Genomic DNA, 20,308 nt, shown 5'->3' on the forward strand with positions numbered 1-20,308 from the left:
ACCTCAAGCCTAATCAAAGCTATAAAGGAAAAGCCTGCCTGGAAAGAAAACTGGTTGACATCTACTTGTGACCTGAAGTCTATCACAGATCAGTTCCCAGCTACGCATCAGCCCACTGGCAGGCATACAGCTGGGGCCCAGATAAGAGCAAGCCCGCTCTAGAACACTGGTTTTGTGCATGAAGTATTAATTTGCTCACTTCCCTGCCCCTCTTGGTTCTGTCCTGGATGCTGAAGTGGCCAGACAAGGAGGTCAGGTACTACCAACTGCCTTGTAGTTGTAAGCAACCTCAAATCTTTATGCTACTTTACCCTTAGGTCCACGGAGTTCTAAAACTCAGCGTAAATGCATTAACATAACAATAAGGAATGCTGGGGCGCCTGGGTGTTAAAGTGGCTGCCATCTGCTCAGGCCCTGATCCTGGGTTCCTGGGATCCAGCCCTGCATCAGGCTCCTTGCTCAGCAAAGTCTGCTTCTCTTTCTCCTTCTGCTTCCTCCCCTCTGCTCATGCTTGCTCTCTTTTTCTCTCTCAAATAAATAAAAATCTTAAAAGATTTAAAAGAAAAAAGATGATGAAGGAATATTGGGAGAAAAAAAGAGTTTGTTAGAATCGTCTCAAAGAATGAAGGCGCCCGACCCTGACGCAGGTCCTGCCTTTCGTGCACATTTACCTACTGCTGTCCAGCGGGTCAGCCTGGTCGTCGGAGCTCATCTCTATGGGAAACATGTCCTCATCCTCAGACGTGTTTGTGTTGTCATCTCTCTTCAGGGTGTCCAGCTGAGACTTTCTCCTCCTTTTCCTTCTCTTCTTTACTAAAGAGCCGCTCGAAGGGGCCTCACTGGGAGGCAGGGCCTGGGCTGACGTGTTGGGGTCCAGGCTTCTGATCCTATCTACAGGACTCCTTTTCAGCTGGCACTCCATGCGCGAGGCTCCCTCCGACAGGATCGGGGAGGTGGCCAGGTACATGGGGATCACTTCCTAAAGGGCAGAAAATATTTTTCCAATAGTCTCGTTAATCTGGGTTGAAGGAACAGGGTGGTGCCACAGGCAGCCAGGGTTCCTTTAGGAGCCTGAACACCCTCAGGGAGGGCCACACAGGGGAGGGTACCAAGGGTCACAGCCACTGCGGAGGGACATACAGCCACCAGGTCTGACAGCTGACCACAGTGTCAACAATGAACTCAATGCCATTTTATACTGAATCCTGCATTTTTGTAATTGTAACAAAGCAAGGTAATCTGTGATTTCAGGCCATCCAAAGTCAACTGTGCTTGAAATATCCAAAGCAAAGAGGGAAAAATGAGCTTTGAGGCATTACATTAACTGGAAACTGAACTCAGTTTTGCATTTCAGTGTGGAGGGGAATGTGTGTCAGGGAGGGGGGTATGTGCATGCGTGTGTGTGTGTGTGTGTGCATGTGCTTGTGCATAAAAGAAAGAGAATGAGTATGCATTTTTTAATGTGCACTGAATTAAGATGATAGCAATTAAAAGAAAATACAGCTGACAGCACCCCATCCCAAATGCTTGCCTACACCAGAGCACATCCAGGTCTATGGCCACTAATTAAGTAGATACTGACTCTCTTCTTACCAACAAAAGGAAAAAAAACATATAACTTGTCAAATTTAAGTTTGTTTAATAATGATTGGCCAGTTTTTAAAAAACTATAACAATCACTTTCTCAACAACTTATTTATTACGAGACACTTGGTAACAAGAAGTAAAGAATATACATTAAAGAGAAGAGAGAAAGAGAACCCCCACCCCCCTCCGAGCCATGACAGTGGCTTAGAGCACACCCAATGCACTGCAGGTATAAAATCAACACCTGAGAGACCAAGCCTTAGGCGGGGAGGTGCGAGGTCATCTCGCCCAGCTGCTCAGTGGATCAAACAAAGAAAAGCAGACAGTGCTGCCTTGGGGTCAAGAGCAAAGAAGTGTCCACGGACCAGACAGGGAAGGGGCAGACATCCACAAGAAGAGGGAGACTGCATCCCAGGGCAATCTGGTGATGAGGGAAAGAGGCTTCCCTGACTTCCAGCAGCCTTCTGGGGTAGCGAGGGGCAACCGTAAGGGGAAGAACATACTCTGGCCCCCGAAGCCCCATCCCGCCCACAGGCCAGCAGGACAGGCCCCCTGCCCTGCAGCTTCCATGGCGACCTTGCCCAAAACGCTTCTTCAACTCTCACTGCGTAAAACCTGTCCAAAACTAAGTGACAATAGCAATTTAAAATGCAGGTATCCATTTGAGATGGAAAGAATTAATAATTACAAATTAACAATTCTCAGAGCCTTCCCTTTGAACAGAGAGATAAAGGGTAGATGAGCAGGGACCCCCAGTGGCCACGGGGTAATTACATTAGATGGAGGGCACAGGATGAGGACTCTGGTCCCCCTATAAAGTCATACCTCTGGGGAGACCAAAAGTTAGAAGAACCTGGGACGGTTTCATTCTGAATCTGAAACTACAGGTGTTCATTTTAGAGCCTGGGGCTATTTAGAGCTATTCCTTTCGAATCAGGCTATCTTCCCATAAAGAAACTAGCCTAAGTGGATCACACCATAGGATCCCTTCCAGGTGACTTTCTCAAAGAAAGAAAGAGTCTAATTTTAAAAAGACAGAGAGAGAGAGAGAGAGAGAGAGAGGTTTGTCTTAGAAGAAAACATAGTGATAAATCTTCATGACCTTGGATTTGGCAAAGGATTCTTAGATACGACGCCAAAAGTAGGAGCAACAAAAGAAAAAAAGAGCAGATAAACTGGGCTTCATCAAAATGTAAAAGTTTTGTGCTTTAAAGGACACCATGAGGAAAGTGAAGAGATAATCATAACAAACTCTTAACTCAATAATAAAAAGACAAAAGCCCAATTACAAAAAGATCTGAACATTTTTCTAAAGAATACATACAAATGGCCAGTAAGCACATGAAAAGCTGCTCAACATCATTAGTCTCCAGGGAGAGGCAAATCAATACCAGCATCACTTCACACCCACTAGGACAGCCAGAATCGCAGTCCCATGGCAGGTGCTGATGAGGATGTGGACAGATCGGAACTCTCACGCAGTGCTGGTGGGAACGTGAAATGGTGTGGCGGCTCAGGACAACAGCCTGCCAGTTCCTCAAACACTGAGCACAGAGTTACCATATGACACAGCAGTTCTGCTCCTAGGTGCATACCCAAGGGAAATTAAAACACATGTCCACACGAAAACTCATACATGAATAAACGTTCACAGCGACACTATGCATAATAGCCAAAAGGTAGACACAACCAGATGTCATGAACCCATGAAAGGATAAACATGGGCGGAGTACAGAGAGAGTGGACTATTATTCAGCCCTACGAGGGAATGAGGTACTGACCCAGGCTATGGTATGGATGAGCCCTGAACATGCTGTGTGAAGTGAAAGAAGCCAGGCATTAAGAGACAACAGACGTAGGATTGTATTTGCATGAAAGTTCAGTGTAGGGACATCTAGAGAAAGAGAAAGTAGAAGAGTAGTTGCTTAGGACTCAGGAAGGTGACAGGGTGGGGGATGGGGGATAGGTAAGTGATAGTTAAAGGCACAAGGTTTCTTTCTGGGGTGATGAAAACGTCCTAAAATTGACTATGGTGACATATCTTAGGACAATACTGAAAACCACCGAATTGTATACTTGACACAGATAAACTGTAAGGTACATAAACTATATCTTAATAGAGCTGTTAAAAATTTTTTAAACAGGGGCACCAGGTGATTCACTGGTTGAGCATCTGCCTTTGGCTCAGACTGTGATCTCGGGGTCCTGGGAATCCAGTACTGCATCAGGCTTCCCGCAAGGAACCTGCTTCTCCCTCTGCCTGTGTCTCTGCCTCTCTGTGTGTCTCATGAATCAATAAATGAAATCTTAAAAAATATATTTTTTGACAATAAAAAATTAAAGTGACTTGGCCACTCACTAAATAAAAATTAGAATATTCAGCCCTGAGATTCAGCACACCAGTATATCCTGTATGCTTTGGACAACAGCTCGGATGTGATTCGGTTACTGTCCCCTTGGAAACAGTGAGCACGCGGAAGCAGGCCAGGACTGCTGAGTCTTGTGTGGACACAGCACACACCCACCGGGGCTGGCTCAACAATCCCTGGTACAGGTAAACAGCCACTCTTCTCTGCTGCGATGGTCTACACCGCCCCGCACCAGCATTACTTCTCCACACAAACTTCCGCTGGGTCCTCTAGATAAGCATTGCTCAAAATTCAAAACTAGGAAGTAACCCTGACCGCCCAGCCTTCCTTACCTGATCATTATCAGTCTCTTGAACAAAAAATGCTTCTCCATTATCTCCCAATTTCATGTGCAGATCCACTGATTCTCCGTTGATTTCTATGTCAACCTGAAGGAAAAACACATTTGGCTAAAGCAGGAAACCTCGCGGGAGATGCCGTGTCTCGACATAAGCATCTTTTAATCACACACGTGATTATGATCTCATAATTCCAATCAATCCATGGGAATCAATCAACTCATTGGAAATGGAGTCTATTTGCCCTCACCCCCCCCGACCTTGAGCCTGGGAAGGCTTGTGATTGCCCCAGCAAGCAGAGCACTACCAGAGTGGCTCTATGGAACTTCCGAGGCCAGGTCAGAAGAACGCAGGGTCCCCCTGGCTCCTTTCCTCTTTAGATGATCGCCTGTATCCAGCTGCCATGTTGTGTGGCCACCCAGGCCACATGGAGAGGCCACCTGGGGGCGTCCTGGCCAACAGCCCCAGCTGAGAGCCCAGCCAGGAGCCCCCAGCCATGTGAGTCAGCACATCTGTAGAGACGATCTTCCAGCTGAGGCAAGGAATTACTATCCCTGCTGCACTTGGTCTGAATCTCTGACTCACACAACCCCATGAGCTTAATAAGTAGTTGACTTTTACCCACCATTTGTTTTGGAATAAGTTAACACTATTCGAGTTAGAACCTGTCAATTCAGTGAGCGGCCCTTTCCAGGGCGAAGCCACAACTCCAGAGACCTAAAGCTCTATCTAAAGACAGAGACACAGGGGACACCTGGGTGGCTCAGCCAGCTACGCATCTGCCTTTGGCTCAGGTCCTGATCCCAGGATCGTGGGATCAGGCCCCACGTCAGGCTCCCTGCTCAGCAGGGAGAGCCTGCTTCTCCCTCCCCCTCTCCCTCTGCCCTTCCCCCTGCTCATGCTCACTTACTTGCTTGTTCTCTTTCTCTTTATCTCAAATAAATAAATAAAATCTTTGAAGACAGAAACAGGATGATTTTCTCTAAAAAGAGAACCTGCCCCCAGGTCACCGGGTCCTTTGTTCTTACCACTTTCTCTCGGGAACGCAGGACCCCCATCTTCCCAAAGCGTACGTGAAAAGGAGAGCATTGGAGGCTCCCGTTGGGCTGGCGAACAACAATGATATCGATACATCCAGACAGGGTGGCGGGGTTCAACCCCTTGTAGAGTTCCTTCACGGTGACAAAGACCTGGCCGGCCAACTGCCCGACGTAATTCATGGTTTGAGTCTAGGAAACAGAGACACAGACCCAGGAACGATTAATTCAGAGAAGGCCATCTATCTGGGGCCGGTCCAAATGTACTCATCATGGTTACACTAGCTCGACTTGCACACCCTATTGAAATCGTTTTGTTCCACTGGAATGGGCTCCAAGACACCCACCCCTGCCCGTCCACCCCCACCCCAGCCAGCAAGCCCACAAACCCCAGGAAGCCCCATCTCAGTGAGCACCCGGCTCTGCCCGCTGGGTCCACGGCACTCAGCAGCTTTTGCCATCCGGGCCCTGCTCTGCCATTACAGGCAGTTTTACAACAAAATCTTAAGACTCTTGAGAAAAGAGACTGTATTTTATATCTCTTACTATCTAGCCACCCCCCCCATGCCAAATAGAGTAGGTGGTTCAATAATATTAATTGAAAAAAATGACCATTTTTTAACTTGAAAAGGAAAATAAATGACTTATTTTGAACAATTTCCATCCTGGTCTCTGTCTGCCTATGTGGTTCTGCCCCACGGTGGCGGCAGGCGACACACAGGCCCCGCTCGGGGTTGTCAGCTAATCGGCTGAAGGCCAGTCAGCAGACATCCGGGCGTCTACTCTACAAGGGTCTGGTGTGGGGACACAGAGATAAAAAAGACAAAGTCCTGATGCCCCGAAGGGACCCACAGGCTCACAAAGGAGACAAAAGTAAAACACAAGGAATGAGCATCTCTATGTCAGCGTTGCTACGTGTGTTTTAAGTAGACAGGAAGGGCCACAGCCGAGGGAGGCGGAGGGGGAGCCGGGGAGGGGCTGCAGCAGGACCAGGAGGAGGGACGACACCAGCAGGGACCAGGGGGACGAGAGGCCCACAGGAGGGGCTGTGCCCGCCACAGGGAACGGAACAGGCAGGGGAGGACGGAGCCTGGAAGCCACACTGGGAGGTCCGGACTTTCTAAGTGGCCGCAAGAAGCCGCTGCAGACTCGGGCGCGACAAAATGATGATCGGACCCAGGACTTCAAAAAAGCATCATGAGGAAAGCGCACGGGCAGGCTGGAGAGGGACGGAGGTGGGAGACGTGGATGGTGCAGATGACAAAGGACGCGGCCGGAAGGAGGCAGTGAGCAGGGCACGGAGGCCACGCACAGCTGGCCGGACGCCGGGGTCCAGGGGACCGGTGGGGAGCTGGCGCCACGCTCTGGCCCTCCTTCCGCAGCTCGGGCCACCGCCACCGCCTTGGTGCCGGTCCCCACCTGCCCGATCATCCACCTGCGCGGAGCCCGCCCTCCCGTTCCACCGGGCCGGTGCACGGCCCCATGTGACTCGGAGCCCGCAGCCCGGCCCCCAGCCCACCAGGGCCAGCCTGCAGCCCTCCTCCGCCACTCGCTCCCCCTCGCCGGGCCTCGCCGGGCCTCCTGCCCTCGCTCGGGCCACCTGCTCGCTTCTTCCCCAGCTCAGCTGCCCTCACGCAGGGGCCCCACTCAAAGCTGCTCCCCTCTCCTCTCTGTGCCCCTAACTGCGGTGGCCTCCTGAGGCCACACGGCTCCACCATCCGAGCATGAAAGGTCTGCACGCTGGGACTTCCAATCGCTGGATCCCAAGACCTCACCCTCTCCCCCAACCATCACACCCCGATTCTTCAAACTGACCACCTACCCGACATGGGGCTTCGAGGAACCATGCCAACCCCACACCCACCTCGGGTCCCTTACAAGATCCCAGCGACCACCGCCTTGCGTACGCACACTTGTCCCTGACCTGTTTCCACAGTTGGTTCTGTGAACTATCTCACTCGGACGTGTCTATTTTGCCGTGTGGCTTTCCCGTCACCTGGCCAAGCCAGACTCTCCTTGAGGCCAAGGCTCAAGCCTTGTCTTTGCAAGTTAAAAAGCCAAAGACTACCTTTCGTAAGCCTCACCACAACCCCTGTGACATAAGCAGAAGTGATATTAGCACCCCCTGCTTTACAAATAAGGAAACTGAGGCTTGCGGGTGGTTGGTCAAAAGCCCTGCACACAGTAGGCAAATACGAACTGCTGATTTAAGGCTGAGAATAGGCCAGAGCCCTAAAAGCAATGACCAAACACTACAAAGAAAAGGACACATGAAAGCCCTAAGTGGGGGATCCCTGGGTGGCTCAGTGGTTTGGTGCCTGCCTTCAGTCCAGGCATGAGGTCCTGGAGTCCCGAGATCGAGTCCCACATCAGGCTCCCTGTATGGAGCCTGCTTCTGTCTCTGCCTCTCTCTCTCTCTCTCTTTCTGTGTGTGTGTGTGTGTGTCTATCATGAATAAATAAATAAAATCTTTAAAAAAAAAAAAAGCCCTAAGTGGCTCGTTTTATAATTTTATATGATGCCCTGTGGACTGATACTGCTCGTCTTCCTCAGACGAGTGACAAGGGGACCCTCTGTGAACATGTGCAGAGATGCACACAGGCCAGCTGCCTTTGGATGTGGTGGACGCCAGGTCCAGCTCCCACCACTAATGTACGTAAAAAAAGAAAACCGTGCAATTTCTATGTAGCCGGGCAAGCTAACATGCAAAAGGAGAGAGGAGACAGAACAATGCAAAAAAGGATTCCTTCGAAGCCTAATACTTCCTTCCTTTTTTTGTTTTTGTTTTTGGGGTTCTTTTTAGTAAGTTTTATGCTCATTGTGGGGCTGGAACTCATGAGCCAAAGATTAAGTGTGGCATGCTCTACCTCTGAGCCAGCCAGGCACCAGGAATCCTGATACTTCTCATATGGAATCATTTTACCAAAAAAAATCACATCAATGTTCGATGGAGATTTTAACATATGGTGCTTACCGAGACACATAACCCTCTAACCCTGCAGCTCAATGCAAGCAGTAGGAACATTTTTCTAAGATCTTTTCCACATGACCTCATGCTCGAGTGACTCTGACCACAACGCTGCAGGGACGAGGCCTTTGAGACGAGTGAACTAAGGATAAGCAAAGGTGCAATGAAGCAAATGCCCAAGATCACAGGCCTGGGTTCAGAAGCCACCTCCTTTTCTGTTCCACAGTCCCCCTCCCCCCAACCCCCGGGGCCCCTCTCGACTTCATCGCCCTCACCTGTGGGCCACACTGGTCCTGAGTGACAGGTGACCGCCTCCTGCAGTGAGGCTTGAACCCAGGCCTGCACCCCTGCCACTGGTCATGTGGCCCCAGAGGACCCACCAGCCAACATGTTGTAGCCATAATAAAGAGAAAGCTCAGAGCTGGATGGTGTTAGCACATGTCTGCATCCCAGCTCCTCATCTGTAAGACGAGGACGTCGGCCTGGATGACCTGCAAGATCCAATTCCAGCTCCGATCGCCCCAAGAGAAAGCCTGAGAGGGCATCTTTAATAATTCAAGCTAAATGTTGCTCTGCTCCCTTGCCCTCCCCTGCCGTCAGTGAACAAATTCAAAGTTACTGTGCAGAATCAGAAGTTTTGAAGGTGGCAGGACCCCGGGTTGTTCTTCCAACAACTTCATCTAAAAGAAATGAGCCCACAAAGGGGAAGTGGTAGGCAGCGTCCCCACCTTCGCAGAGTCGGAGGCGGACCCTGACTTCCCGATTCCTGGTCCTAGGATCTTCCCTGTGTGCATGCCACGGGATTGGCCCGGTATAATTCTCCCACCACAAATACTCGGAAGCTGCTTTCGTATCTTTAGCTACCCCCTCTATTGAACAGCTTATTTGCAAATCTGAAAACACCTCCCCCTTGGAAGCAGGACATCTGTTCCATAATTCTGAACAAATGACAGGGTCACGGCCCCACCTAGCAATCCGCTCCCGGGGAACTTCAACATCGACAGGGGCTGCTTTGGCTGACCACCGAGCGAGCATCTTTTACCAAGGAGACTACCTGGATGGCTACTCTCTCCAGAGGAGCAAGAAACAAGGGTTGGCAAGGCTGGGAAGAAATTGGAACCTATGTGCACTGTTGGTAGGAATGCAAAATGGCACGGCGCTATGTATGGAACAGCACAGAACACAGTTCCTCAGAAAATTAAAAATAGAATTACCATATGACCCAGCCATTCCACTTCCAAATATATATCCAAGAAAACCCAAAGCAGGGTCTCAAGGAGATATTCACACACCCACATTCACAGAAGCGTTCTCGCCATGGCCAAAAGGTAGAAACCACCCAAGTGTCCATCCATGGGAGGAAGAGATAAACAAAATGTGGTACAGACTTACAATGGGCTATGAGCCAGTGGGAAAAAGGAAAAAGATTCTGATGTACGTTCTATAAACAACATGGATAACCCCGGAGGACGTCATGCTAAGTGAAATAAGCCCATCACAAAGGGACAAACACCACATGTGGCAATTCTACTCCCACGAAGCACCCCGATGACCTAAATCTGTAGAAATAGGAAGCAGAACAGAGATTACCAGGGGCTGTGGGGAGGACAGAAGGGGGGTTGGTGTCATGGGCACAGAGCTTCCTGTGGCAAGATGAAACAAAAGCTGGAGCTGGATGGTGATGATGGTGGCACAACAGTGCGAACATTCTTACACGAAGTGTGTGGAACTGTACACTTAAAAATGATCAAGATCATAATCATTTATGTTACATGTCTTTTACCACGATTTTAAAGGGGGTGAGGAAGAATGAGGTAGGCACCAGAGCTCATTCCAGGAAGACGAGTACTGTTAGCTTGGGCCCGGAGGTACAGGATGGGCTTCCAGGGTGCGGGGGGCACCCAGTCCACCCCAGGCCTGGCTGAGGGGTGCAGGTAAGTTGGGGGCAGGCCCGGCTCTTCTTCATCTCTGCCCTCCCCGGATTTCTTCTAACAAGTGTTGGCCAAATACTGAAAGAATGCCAGGCCACAGCAGCTGAGCCCCAGTTCCCAGTTTCACTTCCTCAGTTCCCTGTGAGGTAAAGGACTCAAGGAAGAAGCTAATGGGATTTTCCTACAGATACGAAGCCACGCAAACCAGCCCGAGGTGCGCATCCCTGAATCTCATTCGTGCCCTGCTGTCTCCTGCTGTTCACTGAGACCCGGGACCCCCGGCAGGGAGGGCAAGATGTGAGGAAGAAAGGCCGTAACTACCTCCAGAGCAACCGGAAGTACAGCCTGCAAAGCACAAACCAAATGCAGACGAATCCACGGGGGTGGGAGTGAATGGGTGACGGGCACTGGGGGTTATTCTGTATGTTAGTAAATTGAACACCAATAAAAAATAAATTAAAAATAAAAAATAAAAAAAAAAAAACAGCCCTGAGGTAAGGGCTTTCCTCTTCACTCTCCGCATACCAAATTACTTTTGAATCTGTTGATTTTAGTCTCCACCATTGCCAAGATGTGGTCGCTGCCCCTGACAGGGCTTCATGGATCATGAAACAGGATGCCACCAACCTATTTCAGAACTTTTCAAGGAGAGTTAACCAAACCTCACAAATACCCTCTGGCTGAATTAGGGTTCTCAAAACTGTGCTGTGGATTTTCAGACCAATTCTGAGGTGAAGAAACTTGTCAACACACACACATATATAAAATATGTCATTATATTACAACTAATTATATATATATTATTATTACATAATTATATAATTATGATATATTATTATATCATATTATATATTTTAATTATTTTGATTAATATATGACTGATTATATGATATGTTTATATAATTATATCATAAATGATTTTATATTATATATTATTTACATTATATATTACTTATATATAATCATTGTTACATTTATATTATAATAATATTGACTTAATAATGTGGGCTTTTTTTAATGTGTTATTTTCTAGTTTTCCAGAAGACTTTTTTTTTTTTTTAATTTTTATTTATTTATGATAGTCACAGAGAGAGAGAGAGAGAGAGAGAGGCAGAGACATAGGCAGAGGGAGAAGCAGGCCAGAAGACTTTTTTGAGGCCAATTTTCTTAGGCTATTGCATCTCCTGGAAATGCCATCTCTCCAGGTATTCTTCTCTGAGTCAGAAACTACTACAGTACTCAGAGACAAATAGATAAAACACTGAGGAACATAAAAATCCAAAAGCGTGTTCCCACCTAGGATTCTGCTTACAACATTCATAATAAACAGTACGTTCAACTCGAATTGCATCAACCATCAAATACGAAGATTCAAGTTATTTTAGGTTAAGGCCCTGAACTGTCAATCCAGAAATTGCTTGTTCTACTCAACTGATAGGCAAGTGGATAAAAGCGATTTTAATTCCCTTTCCAGTCCTCTCAACTAGAACGTTATCAAAAGCACATTCCCTAAGAAATAATAGCCTCTCCACCTTAATTTTGTGGGTTTGCTCCTGGGAAATGAAATGGTAATTTGGTAGGCAACCTCTAAACATGTGCTTCTCTTCTCCCCTTCTCTGAGAACACTGACAGATCATGGCCCCCACCTTAACCAAGGTCAAAATGACTGCAAAACTGCCTCCGTGAATATAACCCTCAGAAGCCCCATCTTAAGTCTCACCTCTATTTCTCTTTCTACCTCTTCTTTTTAAGAACAGAGTGTCCAGCACACCCGGGTGGCTCAGTCAGTTAAGCATCTGCCTTGGGCTCAGGTCATGATCCCAGGGTCCTGGGATCGAGTCCCATGTCAGGCTCCCTGCTCAGCAAAGAGTCTGCTTCTCCCCCCCCCCCCCCCGCTTCTCTCCAACAAATGTAGTAAATAAATAAATAAATAAGAACTGAGTGTCCGGCAGGAGTTCTACAATCCCACCTTAAACTGCATCTCACACGGCCTCTTCCAGGTCCTCACCTGGTTGTCCCGGGTACCTCATCCATAAACACACCCAAAACGACTCACTTTTTGAGAGCTGAACCTCCTCCTCAGCCCTCCAGCTCAGTGAATGACATGACTTCCCATCCAAGGCAGTGGATGAATATGGGCTGCCATTTTGTCAGGTGGCTGGACAGACCCCATCAGCCAAGTTGGTCTGTTCCGCTGAAGGAAAGGGAGGAGGCTGGCTCATCTCTGGGCTCCAGCCCCTCTACGAGGCGCCGGGCCCATCCCAGGGGCCCAGGAAATGTCTGCAGTCATACACCACCACGTTTCTTTACTCCTCAAGCTGTATTTGACTACATTCTTCAACATTTGCCAGGATCCGAATTTTATTTTATTTTATTTTATTTTATTTTATTTTATTTTATTTTATTTTATTTTGTCTATGAAGCTAGGTACCTCTGGGATGATTTACTTGAATTAAATCCACATGGTGATGGTCTTCCAAAAGTGAAAATGCTTTATTGGTCTGGAACATTTTTCCACTGGTACAATGGAAACAGAGGACACAGCATCAAAGCTGGCTCCATCCTGCGTTAGGACAAATGTATGCTGTAGAGTCAGGGGCCAGGGCTAAGAGAAGCTTAGGGCCCTCTGAGGATCAGTGTGGGGAGCCAGGATGGAGCAGTGGGTGGTGGGAGGACTAAGCATATGTTGTAGAGGGGGGCTCCACCTCTCCAGGCCACAGACAGGTCCTCAGGACTGTCGTGGCCCCATGCGTGTGCACAGTCCACTAATGTTTCAAGAGCAGTGAGTTGCTCATCACATAAAGAGAAATAAGGAAATGAGACAGAGCTAGGAAAAACCACCTAACTATACTTGAGGTTGAGCAGAGGCTAACCTCTGTGACTCCTCTTCGAAAGGACACCCAAAATGAAACACAATTCCAGGCTCTCTGAGGAAACCTGTACAAGGCTAACTTTCTGTCCCCAAGGCCGATCCTTATTCCCATGAGGCTCTCGGGGAAGCCACAGGTGCCACCTGGGTAAGCAGGCCTCATCCTGACACCATAGCCGGGAATCCCAGGATAATCACTGGAGGTGAGGAGGACAACACGACGGTTACGGGAAAGACGCCAGTGGGCTTGAAACACTACAGTGGGTGTCCACCAACCACTCTGGAGAGAAAAGAATGCTCCGAAGTCATCAGACCCAGCGCCCGTGTTTATGCTCCAAACCCTTAACATATCACCAAGTGAATCCCAGGTAAAGGGCCACGCAAACCTCCACACTACATCTGTACAGCACTTCACAAGGCACAGAAAACCTTCATGTGAGTGAGCTCACATGGTAAAAATCTAAGCAACCCTGCATCATACTCAAAACCAACATTACTGCCCCATTTCTAATGAGGAACCCAGGGCACCAGGTTTGCATGATGTTCAGAGTAGCACAACCAGGAGCACGGGGAGCGCAGGAACCCAGGTTGAAGCCCAAGACTCCCCTGTTCTCGTCTACATGGTGCTGTCTCTCCCCATCTCGGTGCACAAAACTGGCATAAATGCGTGATGCCCAGTTGAAGAAAGTTAGCCGTGTGGCTTTAGCAAAACAGATGGCAATCATTTAGGTCCAAATGTTAAATAATGTTCAGCACATGTGGACAGGGTATCCGGTGCTGTCTAGACGATCACAGATTGTAATTGGAGTCAGAATTAGAGAGAGGACCTTCCAGAGCCGGGGGAGAGGAAAGCACAGTCTGGGAGACCAAGCTTCTAAGGAGAGCTGACTCATGAGACGAGTGAGCTCGCCGTCAACGGTGGTCTCGACAAAGAGTCTAAACCACCATCGGGCAACAGGGTTGTGGAGGGAATTCAAGAACCCAGTGGTGCTCAAAGTTCATGATTCTGTGACCTGGCCACAGCAACATCCAGAAATCAAGCCTCCATCCCAAGCAAGAAACTGAGGGTTGGGGAAAGGCATTTGTTTGGGGCTTTTTGTCCCATCACAAAAAAATTGCAGATGTGCAGACCACAAGGTGCACCCACCACCCCAGAAGCAGCTTGGCAACTCTGGAAAAGGGGGGGGTGGGGGTGGGGGGAGCAGGGTGCTAAAATGTAAAAACCAGGAGAAATTAAGAATGGGAACTGTTTTCTTCCAAGAACATAAAACTCATAAAGAGAAAGCCCCAAATGAAATTCGCTGCAAACACAGTTTAAATAACCAGCTCGTAAGGCTTTTCTTGCCAAAAAAAAAAAAAAAAAAAACCAAACCAGGTCATGAAACATAAAGGGTAAGAGTCTGAAAAACAGAAGCTGCACGAAATGGGGTCAGACCACCAGGATGTGACCGTCCTCCTCCAAAATCTGCGAGCCATGTGCATGGCAGTGAGGTATCAACACCTCTCTGATGGGACCTACCAGCTGTCACAAGATGATGCCTAGAAAAGGTCTCTGCCCTTGGAAAGCAGGGGGCAAATGCTCCTCAGCGTCCCCTACCTCCCTGAGGAAGTGATGAGACCACGAGACCAAGCAGACTCCGTCGTGGGCTCTCAACGTGGTGTTTCCACAAGGACTCACACCCTCTTCAGGGCCCCACCTCAGGGTCCCCTGGGAAATAAAGTCTAAAGCAAAAGGTAAAAGGTCACAACAGCCTCCTTTATGTCAGGAGATTTTTCTGGCACTTCCATCCTCCGAATGATTCATCATTCCCCGGAACCAGGCTGCCACTCACCCAGTGTCTACGCAAACATGCACACGGCAGGTGCTTAGCGAGGAACCCCGTGGAATCCGGGTCTGTGGGACATCCGGGAGCTTCTGGACTGGAAAAACCAACCCAACTATCAGCCTGGGGTGAGGCCTCCAGCTCCAGGAACACACCCGGATGCACAACAAGCTGCTCTCAAGGGCCAACAGCCACTGGCCCATTCAGCTGTCAGGGGCCAGCCCGCCGGCTACTTGGGTTAAAGAAGCACATCTGGGAAGCTTCTAAACATCCAGGGTTGACGGGCAACAGTAGGCAAAGTAACACAGCAGCGAGCCAGTGTGACACAAACCACTGCCCATCTGCACCTCCCACGGAGGTTGGGACACTGCCCAGGTGGTGACAATAACAGAGTTTAAACTACTTGTTGGTCATAATGATGCAGTGGGTATAATTTTCCCATCTTGCAGAGAAGAAAACCAAGCTTTAGAGTTTATGTAACTTTGCTCAGGGTCCCAACACAGGAAAGGGGTGGGACAGCATCCGAATCCAGGTTCAGTCTGTATCCAATATTGCGACAAGCCTCCAAACCTCCTGTAGGACTTGACAGTCCGATGGACGAATAGGGCAGCACACCCAGACTTGAAATTACACATGCAGGTAAGTGGAAAGCACAGTAAGTGCAAATAAATTCACTTCTCCAGCGGTCAGGCCAAAATTATCCGTTAGGTGCATTTTACTGGAAATTTCTTCCTCCTAAGCTAGTGTCTGGTTTGGAAATTGATCGGCCTGCTCCGGAGAGAGGCCTGTACTTGCCAGTTGGCCCTGGAACAAGCCAGCCCACCCCCTGCCATCTCCAGGTGGCACACCAAAGTAAAGCAGGAGCCCTGAGATGGGCTCGTTCTTCCTGAGTTCAGAGAAAGGGCAAAGATTTTACTAGTAAAGTCTAAATACTCAGGGATCAACTCTCCCCTGTACCCCTCTTTTCATCCTGATCTACATTAAATATCTGCAAGCTGCCTCCGAGGACAGGTGGGTAACTACCCTGCCTCCCTGGGGTTCTCCCCACTGCTCCTTGAAGTCCCCCGGGTGTCTCATTCTGCATTCTCCCGGCTGTCCCAAGGCCATGCATGGGAGGAGAGCTACGTGACTGCCCCTGGTACCCTAACATCCAGGCAGGCACTGTCTGCATCCCAGCCAGGCCTCAGAGGGACGCGTGGGGGGCCTCCACCCACCACCCCCGGCACCTCTCCTCACAGCACATCCTCCACGTGTCTCCATGTCTGGGACCCAAATCTGACCAACTCTGAGAACACAAACATCACACTGCTCCTGGGACTGGCTGAGATCACATTCACCCAGAAGGTTATGGGGTAAGAGCTGGTGTTCCGCCAAAGCACTAGGGAAAAATTTTTAAAAGACAATTTCTAAGAAATCCCTCCAAATGGCCTAACGACTAATAAGACTTGCAAGAAAATGAAATTGGTTTCTAAGCAGCATATCTCCCTCCTGCAATTTGTATTAAGAGCAAAGAAGTCTTTCTTCAGAGCATCGTGAACTGATTTATCAATTGGTAGGAGGGATAAATCACACGTAAATGGCAAAAAAAAAAAAAAAAAAAAAAAAGTATGACGTGTTTGCAGCATGAGGCAGAGAAAGGAATACCAGCCTCAAGATCGAGTATACCTACGTTTCCCCTCTGCCCTGCCCCACGGGCAGCGCACCTGAGGGCAAGGCGCTTCCCTCCCAGCCAGCTCTGGACCGAGGAAACCCACCAGCTGCCCCATGCAGTAGCTCCACAGTCCTGAATGTGGCCCTAAGACAAGCTCCTTAAACAAAAGAGAAAACTTCTGTGTTCCTCAATACCCTTGGGCACTCGGGGACTTTACTGGCAGGCCAGCAATGCTTCAGGAAACAGCCACCCCTCCAAAATAAGAAAATTCACTAGAAAAGCTTGAGATGCTTCTAAGAAAGCTTGTAAGGCAGACGAGTACTTCCTGAAGAAGTGATGAAGCAGAAAAACCAGCTGGCCCAAGCTTTCCCCCACCACAGCTCTTTCTGAATTAAGCAGGCAGGTAATACAGAGCCCTGGCTGCTTCAGGACCTGGGCACGGGCAGAGCCAGCTCCAGAGGGGTCCTGCAGGAGGGAGGGTGTGGCCGGAGGCGTGGACAGTGTGTCCCAGCAGAGGGGGCTGTTACCATGTTGGAAAGAGAGCAAAGGCCTGGTGTTTTCTCCTCCTTCAAGCCACCACTGCCGCAGCCACCACCAGCAGGAGTGCCCACACTGGAGCTAATCCGTACAATTCCTGGCACACAGCAGATGCACAAAAGCATGGGTTGGCCCAATCTTGTATGGTTCTGGAAGAGTAGCACCGCTAACACATTGTCAAGATGAGGGAATGGAGGTCTCATAACCTCTTGCCTAGTGATTACAACAGAAAAAATCAGCTTTTCACCCCAAATGGACAGAATCTTTCTCTGGATTTCGCAACTTGCCAAGAAACTCTTTCTTAGAATTTCTGCCAAAATGCAAAGCCCATGGTGTTCATAAGCCTGCAGTTTTTGCTACCACCACCCATCTCTACAATATTTAAGTCCACAGAAGATGGCCCCACCCTAACCCAATAGAAGAAATGGGCAAAATACAGAGGGAGTTCCCAGAGAGAAGTCCATTCGGTCAACAATACATGAGAAGATATTCAACCCCACTCATAATGTAAGATACGAAAACAAGGCCTCTCAGATGGTCTAAACTCAGAGCATTTCATAAAAACTCCAGGGTTGGTGACAGCAGGGGAAACCAAGTCATCACCCACTGCTGGTGGATAATAAATGGGGTAAGCACTGGGGCACTGTCATATTTGGCCCGTTCTACCCCAGCAATCCTACCACCGGAAGATCCAGTTACAAGACAGTCAAGGCCCATTGACTGTAATTGGGAAAATCAGAAACAATTTAAATATCCATAGGACTCTGGTTAAAAAAAAAAAAAAAAAAAAAAAACCTTGTAACAGGGCAGCCCCAGTGGAACCGCCGCCTTCAGCCCAGGGCATGACCCTGGAGACCCAGGATCGAGTCCCACGTCGGGCTCCCTGCATGGAGCCTGCTTCTCCCTCTGCCTGTGTCTCTGCGCCTCTCTCTCTGTGTGTCTCTCATGAATAAATAAATAAAATCTTAAAATAAAAAAAAAGAAACCATGTAACAGAATATCATAAATCTTCTTAAAAAAAAAAAACAGAAAACAGGGAGAGGTAGCTTCACAACCACTAAATAGACAAAAGCATATATTGAATGAAAGGGTACAAAAATATTGATAAAATGAATCCTTTTTTTAAGGATTATATTTACACATATTCTGAGATGCACAAAACAAAAAATTCTGGTCTGATTTACATACCAAACAAGGTCCACCGGCTGACAGCCCCGGGGACCAGGCCTGGGAAGACCTTCACTTTCACCATTACTATGTCCATAGCGTTGGCTCTGGCTTTTGTTTTTTACATGCGTGCCTATTACTTTAACATGAATTTTTAATGGCCTCAGAGAACTGGGTGAGGGATGAAAACTCTGGCCTGCTGAATGTCGGGGTCTCTTGGTCAACAAGACAAGAGGGGGTGACGGCAGGATTCCTGCCTCAGTCAGAAAGGTCAGAGGGTGACCATTCAGCTCCTCCAGCGATGGGATTTTGCAACGCTCGGATCTCATAATCCCATGTGATAACTGTTCCCGGGTCCCTGCCAAGGAGCACAAAAGGCCTGGACAGTAAGGGCTGGAGACATCCACACTACAGGGCGGCCAATGCGTTGAGCAAAACAACTCTAGGTTAGATGCCTGTCCTCTGGCTCTTAACTATTTAACTCACTAACAGAGCACAGGGCTTGCATCCCCTCTTTACACACCTGCAAGTGCCCTCTGTCCAGGCTTGTGTCTTGGTCAAAAAGAACGTCGTGCTTTTGTGACTTCTACTTCTGTAGGATCCCCACCCCCTCCACCCCAGCACTCCGTGAAGGGCTAACTATCATCACCTGATGTTCAAGACTGCTGCCTACAGCTCAGAGGAGAAGAATGCAGACTCTCCTGGAGGCAGATGGTAGGTGTTCAGATCCCAGCTCTGCCACCCACTAACTGGGACCACGAGCCAATGACTAATCTGAGCCTCAGTTTCGTATCTATAAAATGGGATTAGCATTGTCCACCTCACAGGATTGGTGGTATATGTAAAGTATTTGTCAAAGTACAGGCGCCAAATGCAAGGCACATGCTAATCCTGTGGTCATAAATGACTCGCGGATTCCGAATTAAGGCTCTTGCCTCAGTTAAATTGCACCCTCCCTAAAAGACAGGGGCAAAGAACATTATAGGCTAAAATTAATACAGAAATATCAGAGAGGTGTGCTCCTATTACCATAGGGTGCTAATACATTTCTGTTGGCCCAAAAATCTGAGCCCAAAGGCAACCCCGAGATTGGGCAGAATTCTGTGATTATTATGCAGAATTCACTGGCAGGAAATTGTTTTGCAGAAGCAGTTGCCAAGGAGAACGTCTATGTTCGGCAGTTGTGCCCTGTCATCCCATGACTTCTGTTGCTTGTTTCTTGTCTTTCGTAAAACAAAGGGTATGCCTAATGAGACCCATGAATGCAGAGAAAGATTTCACCAAAAAGAGAAAGTACACGTATCCAAGGAGATATGGGATCTCTGGGAACAAGGTGCAAGGGGTAAATGTCCTCAGTGTCCCAGAAGCAGCTAGCAAACAGGTGTGTCTCCATCACAGCATCTGCGGTCAGCTCGGTGAGCAATGTAGAGGACATCACACCGGGGAGCAACAGACAGCTGATACAGCGCCATGACTGTTCTAACAGCCTGTGACTTTTTTTTTTTTTTTTTCTGGAAAGCCCCAGCATTTAGTACTAGCAAAAAAAAAAATTCTAAGTTGTTGAAAGAATCACAGAACTTGGTAAGGGGGTTAAAAGACTGGCCGTGATCCCCAGCATGAAAAGGCCCCTGCTCCCTTCCAGAATGAGCCCTGGCCCTTCACTCCCCGCCCCCCAACCCTACCCCCCCACCCCCCACCCCACCCCCACCCTGACCTCTCAGTTGGGCAGCAGACATGGCACAACCAGCCTGAGCCACTCCCCAGCAGGCGGTGGTGGCTGCTGTGGGCCAGGAGGAAGCCAGAGCCTGTGGCTGTGCAGCCCCTGCCCACACACCCACGCACTCTCCCAAACACACCCACCTGCCCGCCCACCCTCCTCTAGAGCGTGCAGTCTCACACACACATCACAGCTAAAACAGGTTTCCCAAAACAATAGCTGATATCTTCTTTTCTATTTCACTTTTTCATAATGTCTGTGGGCCAGCCAAATGGATTTTTATGACCAGGAGGTCACAAACTGCACGGTGACAG

General features: G+C 48.7%; 1 protein-coding gene across 9 annotated transcripts in view; it reads right to left on the bottom strand.

The window, feature by feature from the left end:
• The window catches only part of LPIN1 (lipin 1), an 86,440-nt gene that overhangs the window by 48,331 nt on the left and 17,801 nt on the right, over positions 1-20,308 (bottom strand). For 8 of the 9 annotated variants that reach the window (XM_077844090.1, XM_077844089.1, XM_077844093.1 and 5 more), the window contains 3 exons: positions 5,323-5,523; positions 4,289-4,384; positions 672-979 (listed from right to left, as the gene is read on the bottom strand). In XM_077844090.1, coding sequence (XP_077700216.1) covers positions 672-979; positions 4,289-4,384; positions 5,323-5,523 — 605 coding nt within the window. Of the gene's footprint in view, positions 1-671; positions 980-4,288; positions 4,385-5,322; positions 5,524-17,905; positions 18,048-20,308 lie in introns of those variants that run through there. The other variant, XM_077844096.1, reaches the window with a different exon arrangement.

This window comes from Canis aureus, chromosome 12, assembly GCF_053574225.1.
Source record: "Canis aureus isolate CA01 chromosome 12, VMU_Caureus_v.1.0, whole genome shotgun sequence".
Lineage (NCBI taxonomy): Eukaryota > Metazoa > Chordata > Mammalia > Carnivora > Canidae > Canis > Canis aureus.